At 40.0% G+C, this 16,216-nt stretch overlaps 1 protein-coding gene across 2 annotated transcripts in view; it reads right to left on the bottom strand.

Annotated features, from left to right (window-relative positions):
• Positions 1 to 16,216, bottom strand: part of NR3C2 (nuclear receptor subfamily 3 group C member 2) — a 346,322-nt gene that overhangs the window by 63,958 nt on the left and 266,148 nt on the right. For both annotated transcript variants that reach the window (XM_019441306.2, XM_019441311.2), the window contains exons 5-6: positions 7,850 to 8,197; positions 5,977 to 6,121 (exon numbers count right to left, since the gene is read on the bottom strand). In XM_019441306.2, coding sequence (XP_019296851.1) covers positions 5,977 to 6,121; positions 7,850 to 8,197 — 493 coding nt within the window. The remainder of the gene's footprint in view (positions 1 to 5,976; positions 6,122 to 7,849; positions 8,198 to 16,216) is intronic.

Genomic DNA, 16,216 nt, shown 5'->3' with positions numbered 1-16,216 from the left:
AATTAAGACAAAGTTCGTGATTTCATTGAGGAGGTACCAGTGAAACAAAGTGGGGATACAGATACCTGAAAAAGAGCTGCCAGTGCAGGTGAGAGGTAGCCTAAAACAGTGAGTGGGAGAGCAAGGCGGGATCACATCACAGCATTCTAGCCTCAGCTGAATGGCGTATATTACTCCCATACACAAAATGCCAGTTCCTTACTTCACTTGCTGGAAGGGTATGGCAGTACAGGAACTGGCTGAGGGAAGTATAGGGACACGTTCAGCAGACATGAATGTGCAAAGTGTTGGCAGGTGACCAGTGACACGTGCTTCCAATTTTGTGGTTCACTTCTCCAGTTCACTCAGATCACATGGCATCTAACGTTAGTAGCCATACTGTCTCTCTTGAAGCCCTCAGTTTTCTTGGGATCTGTGATGTGTAGCACTTCCCTGTCTTGCTTCTTTTAACCACTGCCTCTAAAATGAATTCAAAATTTGTATCTTCAGCTGGCTCCTCTCTTTAGGCTTCAGATGTCTATAATAACTGCTTATTTGATATCTCTTCTTGAATAATTGGAAGGCAATTCAATCTTATGTTCAAAACTGGCCTCATACAACACTCCCTACCTCTTCCCCTCCAAAGTCTGGTCCTCCACCTTTGCTCCCGTATCCCAGGGAATGACACCAAATCCTACCTGGCACTGAAGGTGAAGGCCTGGAGGTCATCCCCGACACCCACTACTTCCTCCCTTCCATTCTCTACCTGAATGTGACCACCAGTGATTCCTGTTGATTCTGCCTTTCACATCCTTGCATTTCCCTCTATGTCCCATCATCACACTGTTCTGAATTGAGTTCCTTCCTGCCACTGGCTTTGCACATGCTGGTCCCTCAGTCTAGGTCAGCTTCCCTCCTCCTGGACTCCCTACACCTGGTTCACACTACTTTAATCAATCCCAGGGAAGGCTTTCCTGACTAGATCAATACCTCCCATTAACTGCCATTAAAGTACTTTCCCTTTCAATACTTGGAATTGGAATTTGAGGATTCTCAGGTCAATTATCTGTCTACCTGATTAGACTGTCTGTTCCACGAGACGAGGACTATATACATGTATTTTCCCTATTTGAGAAACACCACTCAGAACATGGGCGGCAGTTAGTAAGTATTCCCTGAATGAATGCAGGATGAAGCAGGAGTGTGCATTCAGACTTTAGTTGCAGGCCATTCTTTCTAACCTAGTAGTCTCCCGAAAAAACACAGGTTCTGTGACAGAGTCACTCACCAAGCTCTTTTTGTTGGCGTGATCTCATCAAAAGGCTGTATGTCATTTCCGAATGTTTTCTGAGAGGCACTTCTCCCCCTTCTCAACTTTGAAAAACACAGGCCTCCCCTGCTCTGTAGTTGAGAGAAAACTAGAGAACTCTAGGTTGGGGCTGAGGTCAAAGTCTGGAGAACAGGGACAAAATTTTCAGTCTAATAATTATATAATAACATGTAACTGTTTATAACATTGGAAAGCAATATTTGTGTTTCCATTTTGTCTTGATTTTTTTTTTTTTTTTTAGAACAAACAAATGCACACAAAGCATATATGGCCTTTTCTATTTTGGGTTTCTAATTTATTTCCCAAATGCTTTAATTACATTAATTTAGATTTAAAATATAAGCTGCTTTCCCCTAAATCTCATTTGTTAAAAAGGATTCTTACAATTCTGTACTTTTTTCAGAATCTGTACACTTGGACATGTGTGTACTATTACAAATTAACAGAATACACCATACGCATAGGCAATAAAAGAAAACAAAGATAAATTGCACTTCATTAAAATTAAAAACTCTAATTTTAAAGGGGTACTATGAAGAGTGAAAAGACAACCCACAGAATGGGAAAAATATACAAATTGTATCTCTGAGAAGAGTTTAATATCCAGAAAACATAAAGGCTTCTACAACTCAAGAACACAAAGACAAACAACCCAATTAAAAATGACCAAGAGGAGGGGCGCCTGGGTGGCGCAGTCGGTTAAGCGTCCGACTTCAGCCAGGTCACGATCTCGCGGTCCGTGGGTTCGAGCCCCGCGTCGGGCTCTGGGCTGATGGCTCGGAGCCTGGAGCCTGTTTCCGATTCTGTGTCTCCCTCTCTCTCTGCCCCTCCCCCGTTCATGCTCTGTCTCTCTCTGTCCCAAAAATAAATAAAAAACGTTGAAAAAAAAAAAAAATGACCAAGAGGACTTGAATAGACATTTCTCCAAAGAAGATCTACAAATGGCCAATAAGCTTATGAACTGAGGCCCAACATCATTAGTCATTAGGGAAATGCAAAGCAAAACCACAATGAGATACAACTTCACAACTACTAAGAAATAAGTCAGACAGAGAAAGACAAATGCCGTATGATATCACTTATATGTGTAATCTAAAAAAGGCTCACTTGTAAAAACAGAGAGTACAATAGTGGTTACGGGGGCGGTGAGGGGGAGGGAACAGGAAAGATGCCGTTTTAAGGGTATAAACCCGCAACTAGTAGATAACTAAGTTCTGCAGGTTTAATGTACAGTATAGTGAATGTATAAAATATTATATTATAATCCTCAACCTTGCAAATGGACTAGATCTTAATTACCCCTACCAAAAGAAAGAAAAGAATTATGTGCCTTGATAGAGGTACTAAGACGGCTACAAGGGCAATCATATTACAATATATAAATGTATCAAATCAACAGGTACACCTTACCTTTACTCAATGTTATATGTCAATATATTTCAAAAAAAATCCCACCCCAAAACATTTTATACCTAATAGTATGGCTATTAAAAAAAATAATAACCCAAAACCAGAAAATAAGTGTTAGCAAGGATGTGGTGAAATTGGAACTCTTGTTACATTGCTGGTGGAAATATAAACACTACAACTGCTGTGGAAAACAGTATGGTGTTTCCTCAAAAGGTTTTTTTTTTTTTTTTTTTTTTTTACTTTTTAATGTTTATTTATTTATTTTGTGACAGAGAGAGAGCTAGTGGGGGAGGGGCAGAGAAAGAGGAGAGAGATAATGCCAAGCAGACCCCGCTCCATCAGCGCAGAACCCAGTGAGGGATTCTGTCTCACAAACCATGAGATCATGACCTAAGGTGAGATCAAGAGTCGGCCGCCCAACTGATGGAGCCACCTGGGTGCACCTCCTCAAAAGTTTAACACAGAATTACAATATGCTCCAGAGATTCCACTCCTAGGTATATACCCAAAAGAAATGAAAGCAGGGACTCAAACAGATACTTATACACAAATGTTTATAGTAGCAATATTCACAATAGCCAAAGGTATAAGCAACCCACGTGTCCATCAACAGATGAATGGATAAATAAAATGTGGTCAATGTTCTCTATTTGGTAAAAATAAATAAGGCAGTTATATTCTATAAAGTTGCAAATACTGAATGAGTGACTACTGAACTGCTCCTCCTAAGGGTAATAGGTTCTCGAGAGCCACTGGTCACCTTTATCAACCAATTTATATATAATCCTGTTTTATGTGCATTTCTGTTTAAGCACACCTTATTAATATATATATACATTATTATATATATATGCACACATATATACACATATATATACACACACATATATATACATATATACATATGATTCATAACACTGAACTTACAGCCAACAGCACTAGAACTCATGCCTAAGAGAAGCTTATCTAAGACCTGTATTTTTTTTCCCTAAGGCACATCATAGCCATCTTGCTTTAGGAACACTAGATAGCACTTTAGCACTATGCTTAGAGATCATTTTAAACAATGAAATCACCAAAAGACAGCACAAAAATGCAAAAAAAAAACCCCACATGGTACTAAGTAGACCATGAAAAGGCCACTTGTTCACAGTAAGAGGGCTGAAACAAAAAGGCAGAGAGTCTCAGCTGAAATGTACACGCTGGGCAACTCTAATTTATTGCTGCTCTGGGCATCTACGAAGGACTATGGGAGTGCTCTGAGTATGGACTTTGGGGTTACAAAGAAATGTAGTCAGAAGGTCAGTTCCCAAATACAGAATCTACAAACAATGAGGACTGATTCTATATATAATGGAATAATAGCCATAAAATGAAATTCTGGTACATGCTACAATAAGAGTGACCCTTGATAACATGAGTCTTAAGGGAAATAAGCTAGACACAAAAGGAGATACATACTGTATGACCCTACTTATAGGGAACACCTAGAAGAGGCAAACTCATAGGCTAGAGGTTATGAGGTGTTTGGGGGAGGGAAGACTGTGGAGTTACTGTTTAATGGGTTGAAAGTTTCTGTCTGGGATGATGAAAGTCCTGGAGACGGACAGCGGCGATGGTCGCACAACCCTGTGAATGTAATTAACGCCACTGAACTATACACTTAAAAATGATTAAAATGGAAAAATTTTAAGTTGTATGTATTTTATGAGAAAAACTTCTAATAGATGTGCTAAATAGGACTGAACGGATCATTTAAAACTCCTGTTAAAGTCAAATGGAGACATGCTGGATGGCCCGAGTAGCAATTCTTATTTACCCACACTTCCATTTAAATCAAGGACCTTCTGGGATGCCTGGGTGGCTCAGTTGGTTAAGCCCCTGAGTTCGGCTCAGGTCATGATCTCGCGGTTTATGAGTTCAAGTCCCATGTCAAGCTCTGTGCTGACAGCTCAGAGCCTGAAGCCTGCTTTGGATTCTGTGTCTCCCCCTCTCTCTGCCCCTCCCCACTCACACTCTGTCTCTCTTTCTCAAAAATAAATAGACAGTAAAAAAAAATTTAAAGCAATGACCTCCCTTAATGTGTTTTTCTTTTGGTTTATAGACCATATTAAAAAAAAAAAAAGCCTTGCTATATAATAATATCAGCTGATTAATGAGGAACACAAGTAAATGAAAATGTGCATGTCGGTTGTTTAGCCTTGCTTCACTCTTTTGGTGAAAAATTATGTGCAGTAGAAGTATTCTTTCTGACTAATCACCAAAAGGAGGGTCACCTTGGGAACCAACAGTGGATGTTCCCAATTTATACTGGGATGAAATGGTCTTGGTGACGTGCCATACTTGAGTGAACTGGACTTCCTAGGTAAACTGCTCTGGTACCATTTACGTATCTCGGCACTACGTGTCCACTATCAATCTTTTGCATTACTCTTATCACCAACCTATTTCTTATGCGCTTCCTTCCTTACCAGAACCCCCTATTTTCCTATCTCTAGACGGAGCCATCTGTTAGAATACCGATGTGGTTACTATCATAATTCAAATGTTCCTTTTTATTTTAGGTATTTCTTGACCCAACAATTACAAAGAAGCACTGCTGGAAACAAACATATGCAAAATGTGCTAACGCGGAATGAGAACGGCGTTGAAATGTAAACGTAACATAGGAAGGAATTCATGGCCAAAGAAATATCTCTTACAGTTCTTTTGATCTTTTAAAATGCGTCATAAAACTAAAAACGTTTCACTACAGAACAACATTTCGGCTTCTTTTATGATTGCAAAGAAGGATAATTATGATTGTCATGAAAACACATTGAGCAGCTGTACACTGTTAACAAAAGAACCACTGTATGAATGCATATAAAAATTGACACTTCATACATTCACATTTCCTAGAAATTAGATAGTCTTCTCAACTGGAGTAGATACCAAAAGAGACTGTTTTCTATTAATCGTGGCTTTGTACCAGTCAAGTTTTTAGAGCCAACTGGATCATCTTTCTTTTGGGACAATTCCCACATATTATACGAGATCTATATAAACTGATTTATATATACTCAGACATGTGCATTATAATTTTGCAAAAAGTAATTTTTAAATTCTTAAATGATAGATTTTCTACTCTTAAAAATGCTAGTGTCAGTGGATTCTTTCACAAATATACATATGATTTATGTTTAGAAATCATAAAAAAAAAGCATAACAAATAACTCTGCAGGTTATTTTATGAAGGCTAATTAATAGGTACTTACTCATTAAAGACTAGGTCTGGCGCAAAATAGAGAAATTGGCTGTTTGTATGTTTGTACGATCTCCAGCTCAAGGCAAATGATGATAGACACATCCAAGAATACTGGATTAGGGTAATTTGGTCCTCAAGAGGCAAGTTTTTGAATCCTGAAGAACAGAACAATTAATCACAGAAATACACTTAGCATTTAAGTACATTCCAGGAAGACGCTTCTTAAGGCAACCCCAAATAGTCACCTTTCTCTAACAGACTCAGATCAATTCAATAGCCATTTAAGGAGCACCCACCATGGGCATGGCCCTGTTTAACGTCTTATTTTAAGTTTATTTATTGAGAGAGAGAGAGAGAGAGAGAGAGAGCACGCGCATGCATGCATGTGTGTGCGAGCAGGGGAGGGGCAGAGAGAGACAGAATCACAAGTAGGTTCCTCCCTGTCAGTGCAGAGCCCCACTTGGGCTCAATCTCATGAACCGTGAGATCATGACCTGAGCCGAAATCAAGAGTTGGACGCTTAACCTACTGAGCCACCCAGACTCTCCAACATTTCATTTTAAATTCACCCTAAACTTTCAATGAGGGTGAACTGCCAGAACAAACAAAACCAGGGAGTTCAGACAGCTTCACTGTGGGTAAAACCTTTGGTTAGACTGAAAGAATTTGTGTTAACTTGTAAAACTTGCTTCATCCTATTCACATTAACATTCAAATAAAGACTATTTTAATAACTGTCAACTCCTACATATCTATAGTTAACTTTTGTGAATTTTACAGTGGTTGAAAAAGTACTATTCCTTGTTTCCCCTCGTCTGGGAGAATACTGGACTTCAACAAAGGTATAAAGTAGAGTAAGTGTCTTTGGCATCTGTCCTCCTCTCTTACAGTCTTCATTTCTGGGCTTACATCAGCCCATCTTTTGTTCCTTTTCTCACCCCCTGTATTCCCAGGGACATCATGGTATTCTTCTGTTTGCAGAGTTTCACCAGGGCATGTTCCTCTTCACAGACCCAATCATCAGAGCTTTCCCCAATCTTTTTTCTTATGCCTCTTGGCTGACCATAGGTAATCCAAGAAATTGCTTATAAATTACATTATTATTATTATTATTATTATTATTATTATTATTGAGACAGAGTGCGAGTGGAAAAGAGGGGCAGAGAGAGAGGGAGAGAGAGAATCTTAACCAGGATCCATGCCCAGTGCGGAGTGTGACACAGGGTTTAATGTCATGACCGTGAGATCATGACCTGAGCCAAAATCCAGTCAAATGCTCAACAGAAAGAGCCCCCCAGGCGCCCGAAGAAACTGCTTTGATTAACGAACTGGGACAATGTGATAACAATTCTAAGTGATGTTTCTGTAGATTAAGAAGGACTTTATTAATAAAATTCTATAGCATAAAAAGTGACTACAGTAGGAATTTCAAGGACAATTTAAAGGGTGCTGGAGGCAAGATGATATTTTCAGAAAGAACAGTCTTTCAGGATCTCCTACAACTTACTTGATAGGTCATGGTTTACTGGTCTATGCTCAGATTAGCCCTGGTTATGAGCTGCTAATAATGGGCTCACCTTGCATTTTCACAAACAGATTGTATTTCACCTTATCGATAATTCGAGGTGGAAATGTCCTATTTCAATCACCAGCACAAGAAACGTAGATTAACAACAGAACCCTTAGCCCTAACAGCTCAGGAGAAATGAGCACATTGACAGATTTTCCCTACACACTTGATTAGTTTGGTAGCGATTACAAAATTTGGTTATGAGGACCTGACAGAAAGCTAACTCCAACTGCACTCTTGGGGAGATGGTGAAATGTGTTGCCCTGACTTCTCTTCTTCAGGATGCAGACCTTGAAAGGAGAGGCATGCCTACCTGGAAGTACCTTTGCCCACTTCACGACTTGGATCATCTGTTTGCCTGCTAAGCGGTTTAGAGTGGAGAGTAGGTTTTCGGCTGTGTCTGGTTTTGAGTTGTCGTAGCCTGCATACACGATCTCAGGCTCGATGTTTTCAAGGATCGCAACAGGGGTAGGCGTGAGCGCTCGTGAGATTGTGGACAGCTGAGGAACCAGCGCTGAGTTGACGGAGGGCTCTTTTGCAGGAGCTATGTACGTTGTCCCCTCTTCGGGGCTCTGGGGGGGTGGGGGAGGGGGCGGGGGCTGCTGCTGTGACTGCTCCTCGTGAATACCTTTTAACTTGCCCAACTTCTTTGACTTTCGAGCTGTAAAAGAAATTGTAAATAATAAGGGCAAATTTAAATTAGGATTGGGATACCTTACATGAGGTAAGTTACAATTAAACATTGACTTAGATGTCTTGTCACAGTAACAGAAATAGAGCCTTCTCAGTGATTTTCTAATATCGGGCACAGTCCTAAATGTTTTATATTAATTAACCAATTTAACAATTTTATGAGTAGGTACCATTAAGTTTCTTATTTTATAATGAGGAAACAGGCCAGAAGGGTTAAGAAATAGGTAGGTCTAAGATCACACAGCTAACACATGATAGAGATGAGTGTTCAGAGGAAGGTAAAATTACTTCATATGCTAATAAGTTACATATGTCTCCATTAAATCTTATATAAACCAATAATTCCCGCCTATTCTCCACCAGGTTGCCAACACGTGCTAGAATGGGTCTTATTCTAATGCAGTCTCTGCTCCCTCTAATTAGCTCTGCTGGCCCCTTTACTAGTTCCTGTACTTCTCTACCACTTACTCTTCCTGTTCTGGTCCATGTGTCATCGCTGGCTTATGCAGTTATTTGGCATAAATTCTGCTAGCCCTAATCCCCAGTTACACTGTGAACCACTGAAACACAAAGACTGGGTGTTCCTCCTCGTTTACAGCCCCCGTGGCATGCTGGTGAATGCTATACCTGGAGAAAGTGATTTATAGATTTCCACTGAATTAATGGGAGAGCAATCAACCCCAAAGCAAGGCAACAAGATGGAATAAATTAAGTATCTAGATGATCTCAAATTGGAGAGCTAACTACTAAGCTAACTACATGTATAGGAATTAATGCTATGAAAAAATTCATTTTTCATTAATGCTAATGAAAAAAAAACCATGTTTAAGTTACATCAACGCACACATATACAATATTTAAAAATCTGACCCACTCTATATTTTGAATGCAAATCAACAATTCACATATCACATAATCTAACTAAAAAATATCATACTACGATATTAGAATCCCACTTCAGATTTTTAGGAGAACTTATTATGTACGAGTGACATTATGTTCTGATTTACCCAGAACAGTCCTGGTTTATGCTGGTTTTCCCGGCATGATTACCAATAATGCCCTGTTTATTCTTACAAGTGTCATATTTTGGACAATAAATATAATGTGGTCATTTTAATTAAAACCAAAGGATCAGTAAGTATTAATTTTAACAGAAACTGCTTTTCTTTCTCATTTTTCTCAAGGGCACTTAAAATAGACGAGAAATGAAAGAATGGGGAAATGTAAGGGAGACTGGAAGGTAGATGAGAGGTTGGGTTTTGGATGGCAGGTGTGTGGGGTCAATGGGTAGACAGATAACTGTTTGTTTGTTTGTTTTTTGAGACAAAGAGAGACAGGGGAGGGGCAGGGGAGCAGGGGAGGGGCAGAGAGAGAGGGAGACACAGAATCTGTAGCAGGCTCCAGGCTCTGAGCTGTCAGCACAGAGCCTGACATGGGACTCGAACTCACAGACCGTGAGATCATGACCTGAGCCGAAGTCGGATGTTTAACCAACTGAGCCACCCAGGTGCCCCTTGATGTATGACTTAAAGGATAAAAAGAAAAGAAAGCTTAGAAATGCCAAATTGAGCTTAGAGCTACAGTGATAACTTATTTGCAATTGTAAGGTTTCTTTATTTTATTTTTGTTTATTATTTTTGAGAGAGAGACAGAGTGCGAGAGGGGCAGGGGCAGAGAGAGAAAGAGGGAGACACATAATCCAAAGCGGGCTCCAAGCTCCATGCTTTCAACACAGAGCCTGACGCAGGGCTCAAACCCACAAACTGTGAGATCATGACCTGAGCCAAAGTATGACGCTCAATCGACTGAGCCATCCTGTAAGGCGCCCCTGTAAGGTTTTCAATTTCACTGAAGAATTTCAAAACTCTACTTAGTTCAAACACATGAGGGACTTCTAGCATACACGTTTAATGTAGAGTAGAAATACGCCACACTAATTAGCTTGATTTTAGAAATAACCATTCATGATTACAATCATGGCCATTCATCTTTACCACATTCATCACAGAAACACTTACCAATTTAGATGAACGACAAGTCACTGGCCAACAATAGATCTACCTGCCACACATCTATTAAATACTGGAACTGGGCTTAAAAGATATAATTCCTATATTTTAAGGAGTTTTAAAATTAGCAAAACAATTTTAAAGCAGTCATTTCAAATCGTTTCATTTCTTTACAGACTACCTCCATCAATAAAAGATTTCTGGCAGAAAAAATCTGATGTTTGGAATTGTTTTAATGAAAAGCAAATGTATCATATTCACATGTGCTAATGGGAAGCTGTCGGCAAGTACTGCACAGTAGTGCTAAACTTACGGTATGTAACTAAGATGCTTCTGACAAACAAATGAGTGAGCCACCAACCAAGAAAAAAAATCAGCAAAGTGCCTCATCGATAGCATACTGATTATTTGGGGATAATAGATACTTGGGAACTGCCTGGGTCATATAAACTTTTCTCTAAGCCTCAAGGAGAAATGGAGACGATAAGGCTCCCCTCTCCTATGTCACAGAGGGCTAAATGGATAAGAAAAATAAAAACATGTTGAAAGTTATTGCTGACACCTGAAGTAATATTTCAGTGTTACTTCCATTCTTTCCATAATTCTTCAAATAGTAAAAATATTCCAGTTCATTAAAATGTCCTCCTTCTTTATAAGACTACATCTGATGATAACTGTAATTTGATTGACTAGCAACAGCCAAGGGTTATAGTTTCAAATTTTATTAAAAGTGATATTTGCTTGCAAATTAATTGTAAAAATCATATTTCTTTTTGGCCTTAGGTCTATACTGCTGTGTTTATTCTCATGGCTGACTTAAGGTCAACGCTATAAAATATCACGAACATTTTCTCTAGCACTTATCCACAAGGCTATGTCTTGTAGCATAACCTATTGAAGAGATTATCAACATTATGTTTGGTATTTCAGTTACACTTAACTTTAGCCTATGATTTTGGGAATATATGTGGGACACGCTTGGAACTGAGTAATAATCTATATTTATTTAAACAGCTCAAGGTAATAAATATCTTCAGTATGTAGATTTTGCAGCCATGTGTATCCATCCAATATCTTTTCTAAAAGCACGGGGAGATACATAATTAGTTATACTTATATTACTCGAAGTAGCCTTTCTAAAGTGTTTGGAAAGTTTATGCTGCTCTTCTAATACGTGTTATATTCTAAAATGAAAGTTCCTAAAAGTTGGTAATAGTGTCTTACACATTCCTAAAACATCCTTTCCATTATGCTTATGGGTACTTAATAAATGCTGAATTTATTTCAAATTCACATTTTGAGAAACTTTAATAAATTATTATACTCTATTAATGGAGTTATGCTATATGGTTTCCTTTCTAATCCTTCTTTCTTTATCTAATTTGCATTATTTTTATACTTTAAGATTAGCCACAGCTTCAAATCCAAGTGTATAATTAAGATGTTTGCTAATTACACAGGAAAATCTTTTGCCAAAGATCCTTAATAAGCATGTTTCCATTATCCAAAGCATCAGTGAACATAAATTGGGGGTCTTAGCACTGCCTACAAACCACCTTACTAAATTAACATGGAGTTAATGGGCATCGGGCTTGGGGACCCATGCTCCCAGGTGGCCACAGCCACACTTCATTTCTTAAGTGCCAGCAACAGCTGTGTGTGTGTGTGTGGGGGGGGGGGGAAGGGTGCATGGAGAGGTACATTAATGTGAATTTAAACATGTCCCAGTCCCACTTGGACCTAAAGGAGTTTCACTCATTCTACGTGGATGTTACAGTAACTAGTATGTGCTTCCTGGCTGCCCTCAGCTGCCAAGTCCTTAATTACCAGCAACATTTGGGCAGCTACTTTTTCCCGGCACTGCTGGAGGCCAGAACTCTACAGGCTCTCCACGATTGTTCCCCTCCCCCTCCCCCCCAGAGGAGCTGTGCAGTGGGGAGGCCCTGCTTCCTATCTTGACCAAAATGCAGAACAGCAAGCAGGGCGCATCTGGTGGAACCTTATAAAAAGTGTGAAGAATTCCCATTGAGATCTCACGATTCACAAAGGCCTTGAGACATGGCATGGCAGGTCTTCCTTTGTGGTTTACTCTATGTCCCAAGGTGGACAGGACCAGTAACATACTTTTTGACAAACTACTGGTGTGGAAGAATGATGGCTGGATAGGAATGATTTCATTTTTGCACCTCACAGTAAGATGGTGGGATGGCACTCTCCCATGGTTCATGTTACTTTCATCGTGATCTTTCTCAAGTATGTTCAATTAAAGATATTTTAGTTCAAGAAATGGGTAATTAGGACAGCCTTCCCCCTGCCCCTTCTGGGGTAGAATAAAAGACTAGTATGAGATTTTTTCAATCATGACATTTCACTGGAGAAATTTAAAGTGAGAATTCTGTCATTTTAGAAATGTCTTGAAGTTTTAGGTCTTGGCAGTAAACATTAGAGAGAATAGACTGAGGTTATACAAAAACATGTCTTTTCTGTTCACGGGCCAAATATAATTTCTGGTTTGAAGCCACAGGACAGTAACAGTACCCACCCATTCCTCTCTCTTCTCTCTTGCCACCCTCACCTTGCTCCCGTTTGCCCTATCCTCCTCATCCTCTTTGTTTGCGTGGCTTCTCTTTGCTTTCCTACTGCCAGAGAAGACATGCTCAGAGAGTTAGGGGGACAATCGAGTATTTCTGTGTCATAGAACCAAAGGAAGGAATGTCACCATTCTATAGGTTTAATAGTTTTGCAGCAGGACCTCTATAACTGGTACTAACAGGAAAAAGAGCACATATTGTTCCCAAGGCAGTACATACTAATGGGAGTGGGGCAACCATCCAGGGGCAATGTGCCTACACTGCTTTAGGAATAAATGATTAGCTTCTCAATGGATAATAAAAAAGTGCATTTCAACTGTTTATAAATACTCCTTGAGTGGTTAAAGAACTTGAAGACAGTGTTTTAAAAAATATTTCTGAATAGTCTCACGTTAATGAACAAAATTTAATAAATTAACAGGCATTATCAATGTTATTAGCATAGAACACATGCTAAGACAAACTCAAACCTAACTTCTGACCACATTAAAAGACTTTCCACATTACACAGGCCTGCAGATGATAACTATATGAGGTGATGTATTATGCGAATTAGCTTGTGGTAATCATTATACATGCACATTATATCACAATACCATGTAGTACACCTTAAATATATATAATCTTTTATTTGTTAATCATAACCTCAATAAACCTGAGGAAAAAAGACATTCCGAATGAGTGGATCTCCATATGTTTAATTTTAATATGTGCACAGGGTATCTATAGACATCTTTGTATCTTTAATAAATATAATTTTGTGGCTACCGTAGAATATATTTATTCACTACTTAGCAGGTAACCAATATCCACCCACTGTGTAGAGGTATGCTGTTTTTGTGAGCAGTGCAATGTTGAGTAACGAGATCTGAGCCTAGACAAGAGGTAACAATCTTGGGGAAGTTCGATCAATACATAAGAAAGTAATTAGGTCTATGAAGTGGGCAATGATAAGTTTGGGGTCAGTGGTACTGACAATATATTTGGAGAGTCAGACAATGGCAGGGAGAAGTTGTTGCATCTTTCTATGGGAGGTCACAATTTACAATACCCCTCTGCCATTAATTCCCACCATGTCCTGGTTTGCTTCTAGTGTGATTCATGTTATACGGAAGACCCATGTGGACCAGGCCACCTTCCTGTGTTGGGAATCCACCCAAATTTAAGCACAACTGACCTCCCCTCAAAGAGGGGAGTCCCTCAGACCAGAAGCCAAATCTCAGAAGAGAGACTCAGGGGAATCTGAGGCAGTCAGAATAGGGGTTCACTAATTGTGCAGAGAGGGTAACAAGGTTCTGAAGACAACCCCCAATGACGTATTCTGACACTTTCCCTGCCAGAGGTACAAAGTCAGAAAGGTGCAAAGTCAGCACCTCCCTACAAGGTACTTCTGGGGGCTAGACAGACAGCCAGACTTATGAAGATGAAGCAGCATGTCTTCGAGGTCTGGCCAGGTTGAGACTACTTTAAATCAAGCAAGAATCTTACAAGAGGAAACAATGTCAGAGAAATGGCCTCTTGGTGGTAGGTTTGTATTAAAGCAAGAGACTGCCATAGGATTGAGTGGCAGGGCTGAGCATAAATCGTAGTTCCAAAGCTCTCTGTGGCACGACTTCTTTTCTTTTTTAAGTTTATTTATTTATTTAGAGAGAGACAGAGACAGTATGAGAATGGGAAGCACAGACAGACAGGGAGAGAGAGAATCCCAGGCAGGCTCTGCACTGTTAGCACAGAACCTGACATGGGGCTCGAACCCGCAAACTGTAAGATCATGACCTGAGTCGAAACGGACAGTCAGATGCTTAACCATGCCCGTAGTGCCCCTGGGGCCCTACTCCCACAGAACTGTAAGCAGTGGTGGGGCAGGGAAGTAGCCGGCACCTCAAGGCCAGCTGGGGTGGAGGGTGGGCTGGTTACATGGAACACCTTCTACCTGCACCTTGCCATTTATGTGCTGATACATACCCCAAGGAAGTCTCAGGGGGAACAACAAAATGACAAATCTTTTACCCACAAAGCCCTGGACAAAAAATGCTTAGTGAAGAGGGAAAAAAAAGTGGGAAAAGACTGGGATCGACTTATTCTACAGTAGAGGGTGAGGAGGGACGTGAGAGACGAAATAGCAGTTTCAAAAACTTAACAAGGCACGTGGCAAACCCTGGTGAGGATCTGCTTTCTATCCCCATTGAAGTTAAGATAAGATATAAAGGGTTTAAAGGGCAGAAGAAGGGATTGAGATTAGATATCAGGAGAATTTCCTTCAAGTGTTCTGGAATGCATTATGGAGAGAGCCTGGAATGAATTACCAGCAAGAGCACGTAGTAATATTATTTCCTAAAAACTCTAAAGTAATAGGTAGACAGGCATCCTGCTTGCCTGAGTGCAGTTCTGTCCAAAGGTAGAAAAACGTGATTCAATGAGTTACTGAGATCCAGTGGCCCCACAATGGAAGAAAATCAGACCTCCACTGTACGTTCCGGCCTTTCATTTGTCTGAAAGGAACTTCTCTGGTTCATATTTGTTTGAGAAACAGGAATAAATCCCTTACCCCTATAAATGTGGTAAGAAATAAATTTAGAAGTATTTTTCCAAAATAAGCTCAAAAGACAAATACTGCGATGTCAGAATGCATGCCTGGAAGAAGGTCCAGCACCATGGAAAAAAACACGTCAAGTCCTCTATGCTCTCTTCTACCCTATCCCCCAGCAGTCACACCTTGTTTGTTAGAAACAGTTTCACCACTATAAGCTACAGGACTGTTTGCTTTAGTTCTGTGTTTAAAATGGGCTCTTTGGTTTTCTTCTAATCCTGAGACTATGTAATTTTCTTAGTGGGGAAAAAGCAATAGTAAAGAGCTACCATTGATTGGGGATCTGTATGTTAAGTGCTAGGACACCATCTTTTAAAAATATCTCATTTAATCCTCCTAAGGGCCTTATGGGGTAGGTACTATTGTCATCCCCATCGTACAGAGGGGTGCAGTGGTTTGCAGGGGGTCACAAGGATGGCACTTGTGACTGTGGCAGAGTCAGCAGGTGGTGGGCTACTGTAATGACATGGAAAAACAGAAGAGAGAAACCCCATTACGTTTGCAGATGACATCAAACCAAGAGGCCAAAGGGGTGTGAAAAAGGGTCAAGCCCTCAAACGACTTAAATTTTCGGCAAGGTTACCATTAGGTTACCTGTACTGAAGAGATTATTAATCTCTTTAACAGGAGGCATATAACAGCCTGTACCAATCCACAAGATATTTTCTTTCCTAATTCCTTAGGCAGAACAGTCAACTTCTGTGGACTCGGGGGCTGCTCCTGTAGCAGGCAACCCAGGCTTTATGCTTTTGCTCCATGTGAAGACACCATAATCCTGATGGAAGGAGATACCA

This window comes from Panthera pardus, unplaced genomic scaffold (assembly GCF_024362965.1).
Source record: "Panthera pardus isolate Hobbes unplaced genomic scaffold, ASM2436296v1 HiC_scaffold_13, whole genome shotgun sequence".
In the NCBI taxonomy this organism is placed as follows: Eukaryota; Metazoa; Chordata; class Mammalia; order Carnivora; family Felidae; genus Panthera; species Panthera pardus.
Note: the sequence above shows the minus strand (reverse complement) of the source record. Positions and strands in the feature narration are given on the sequence as shown.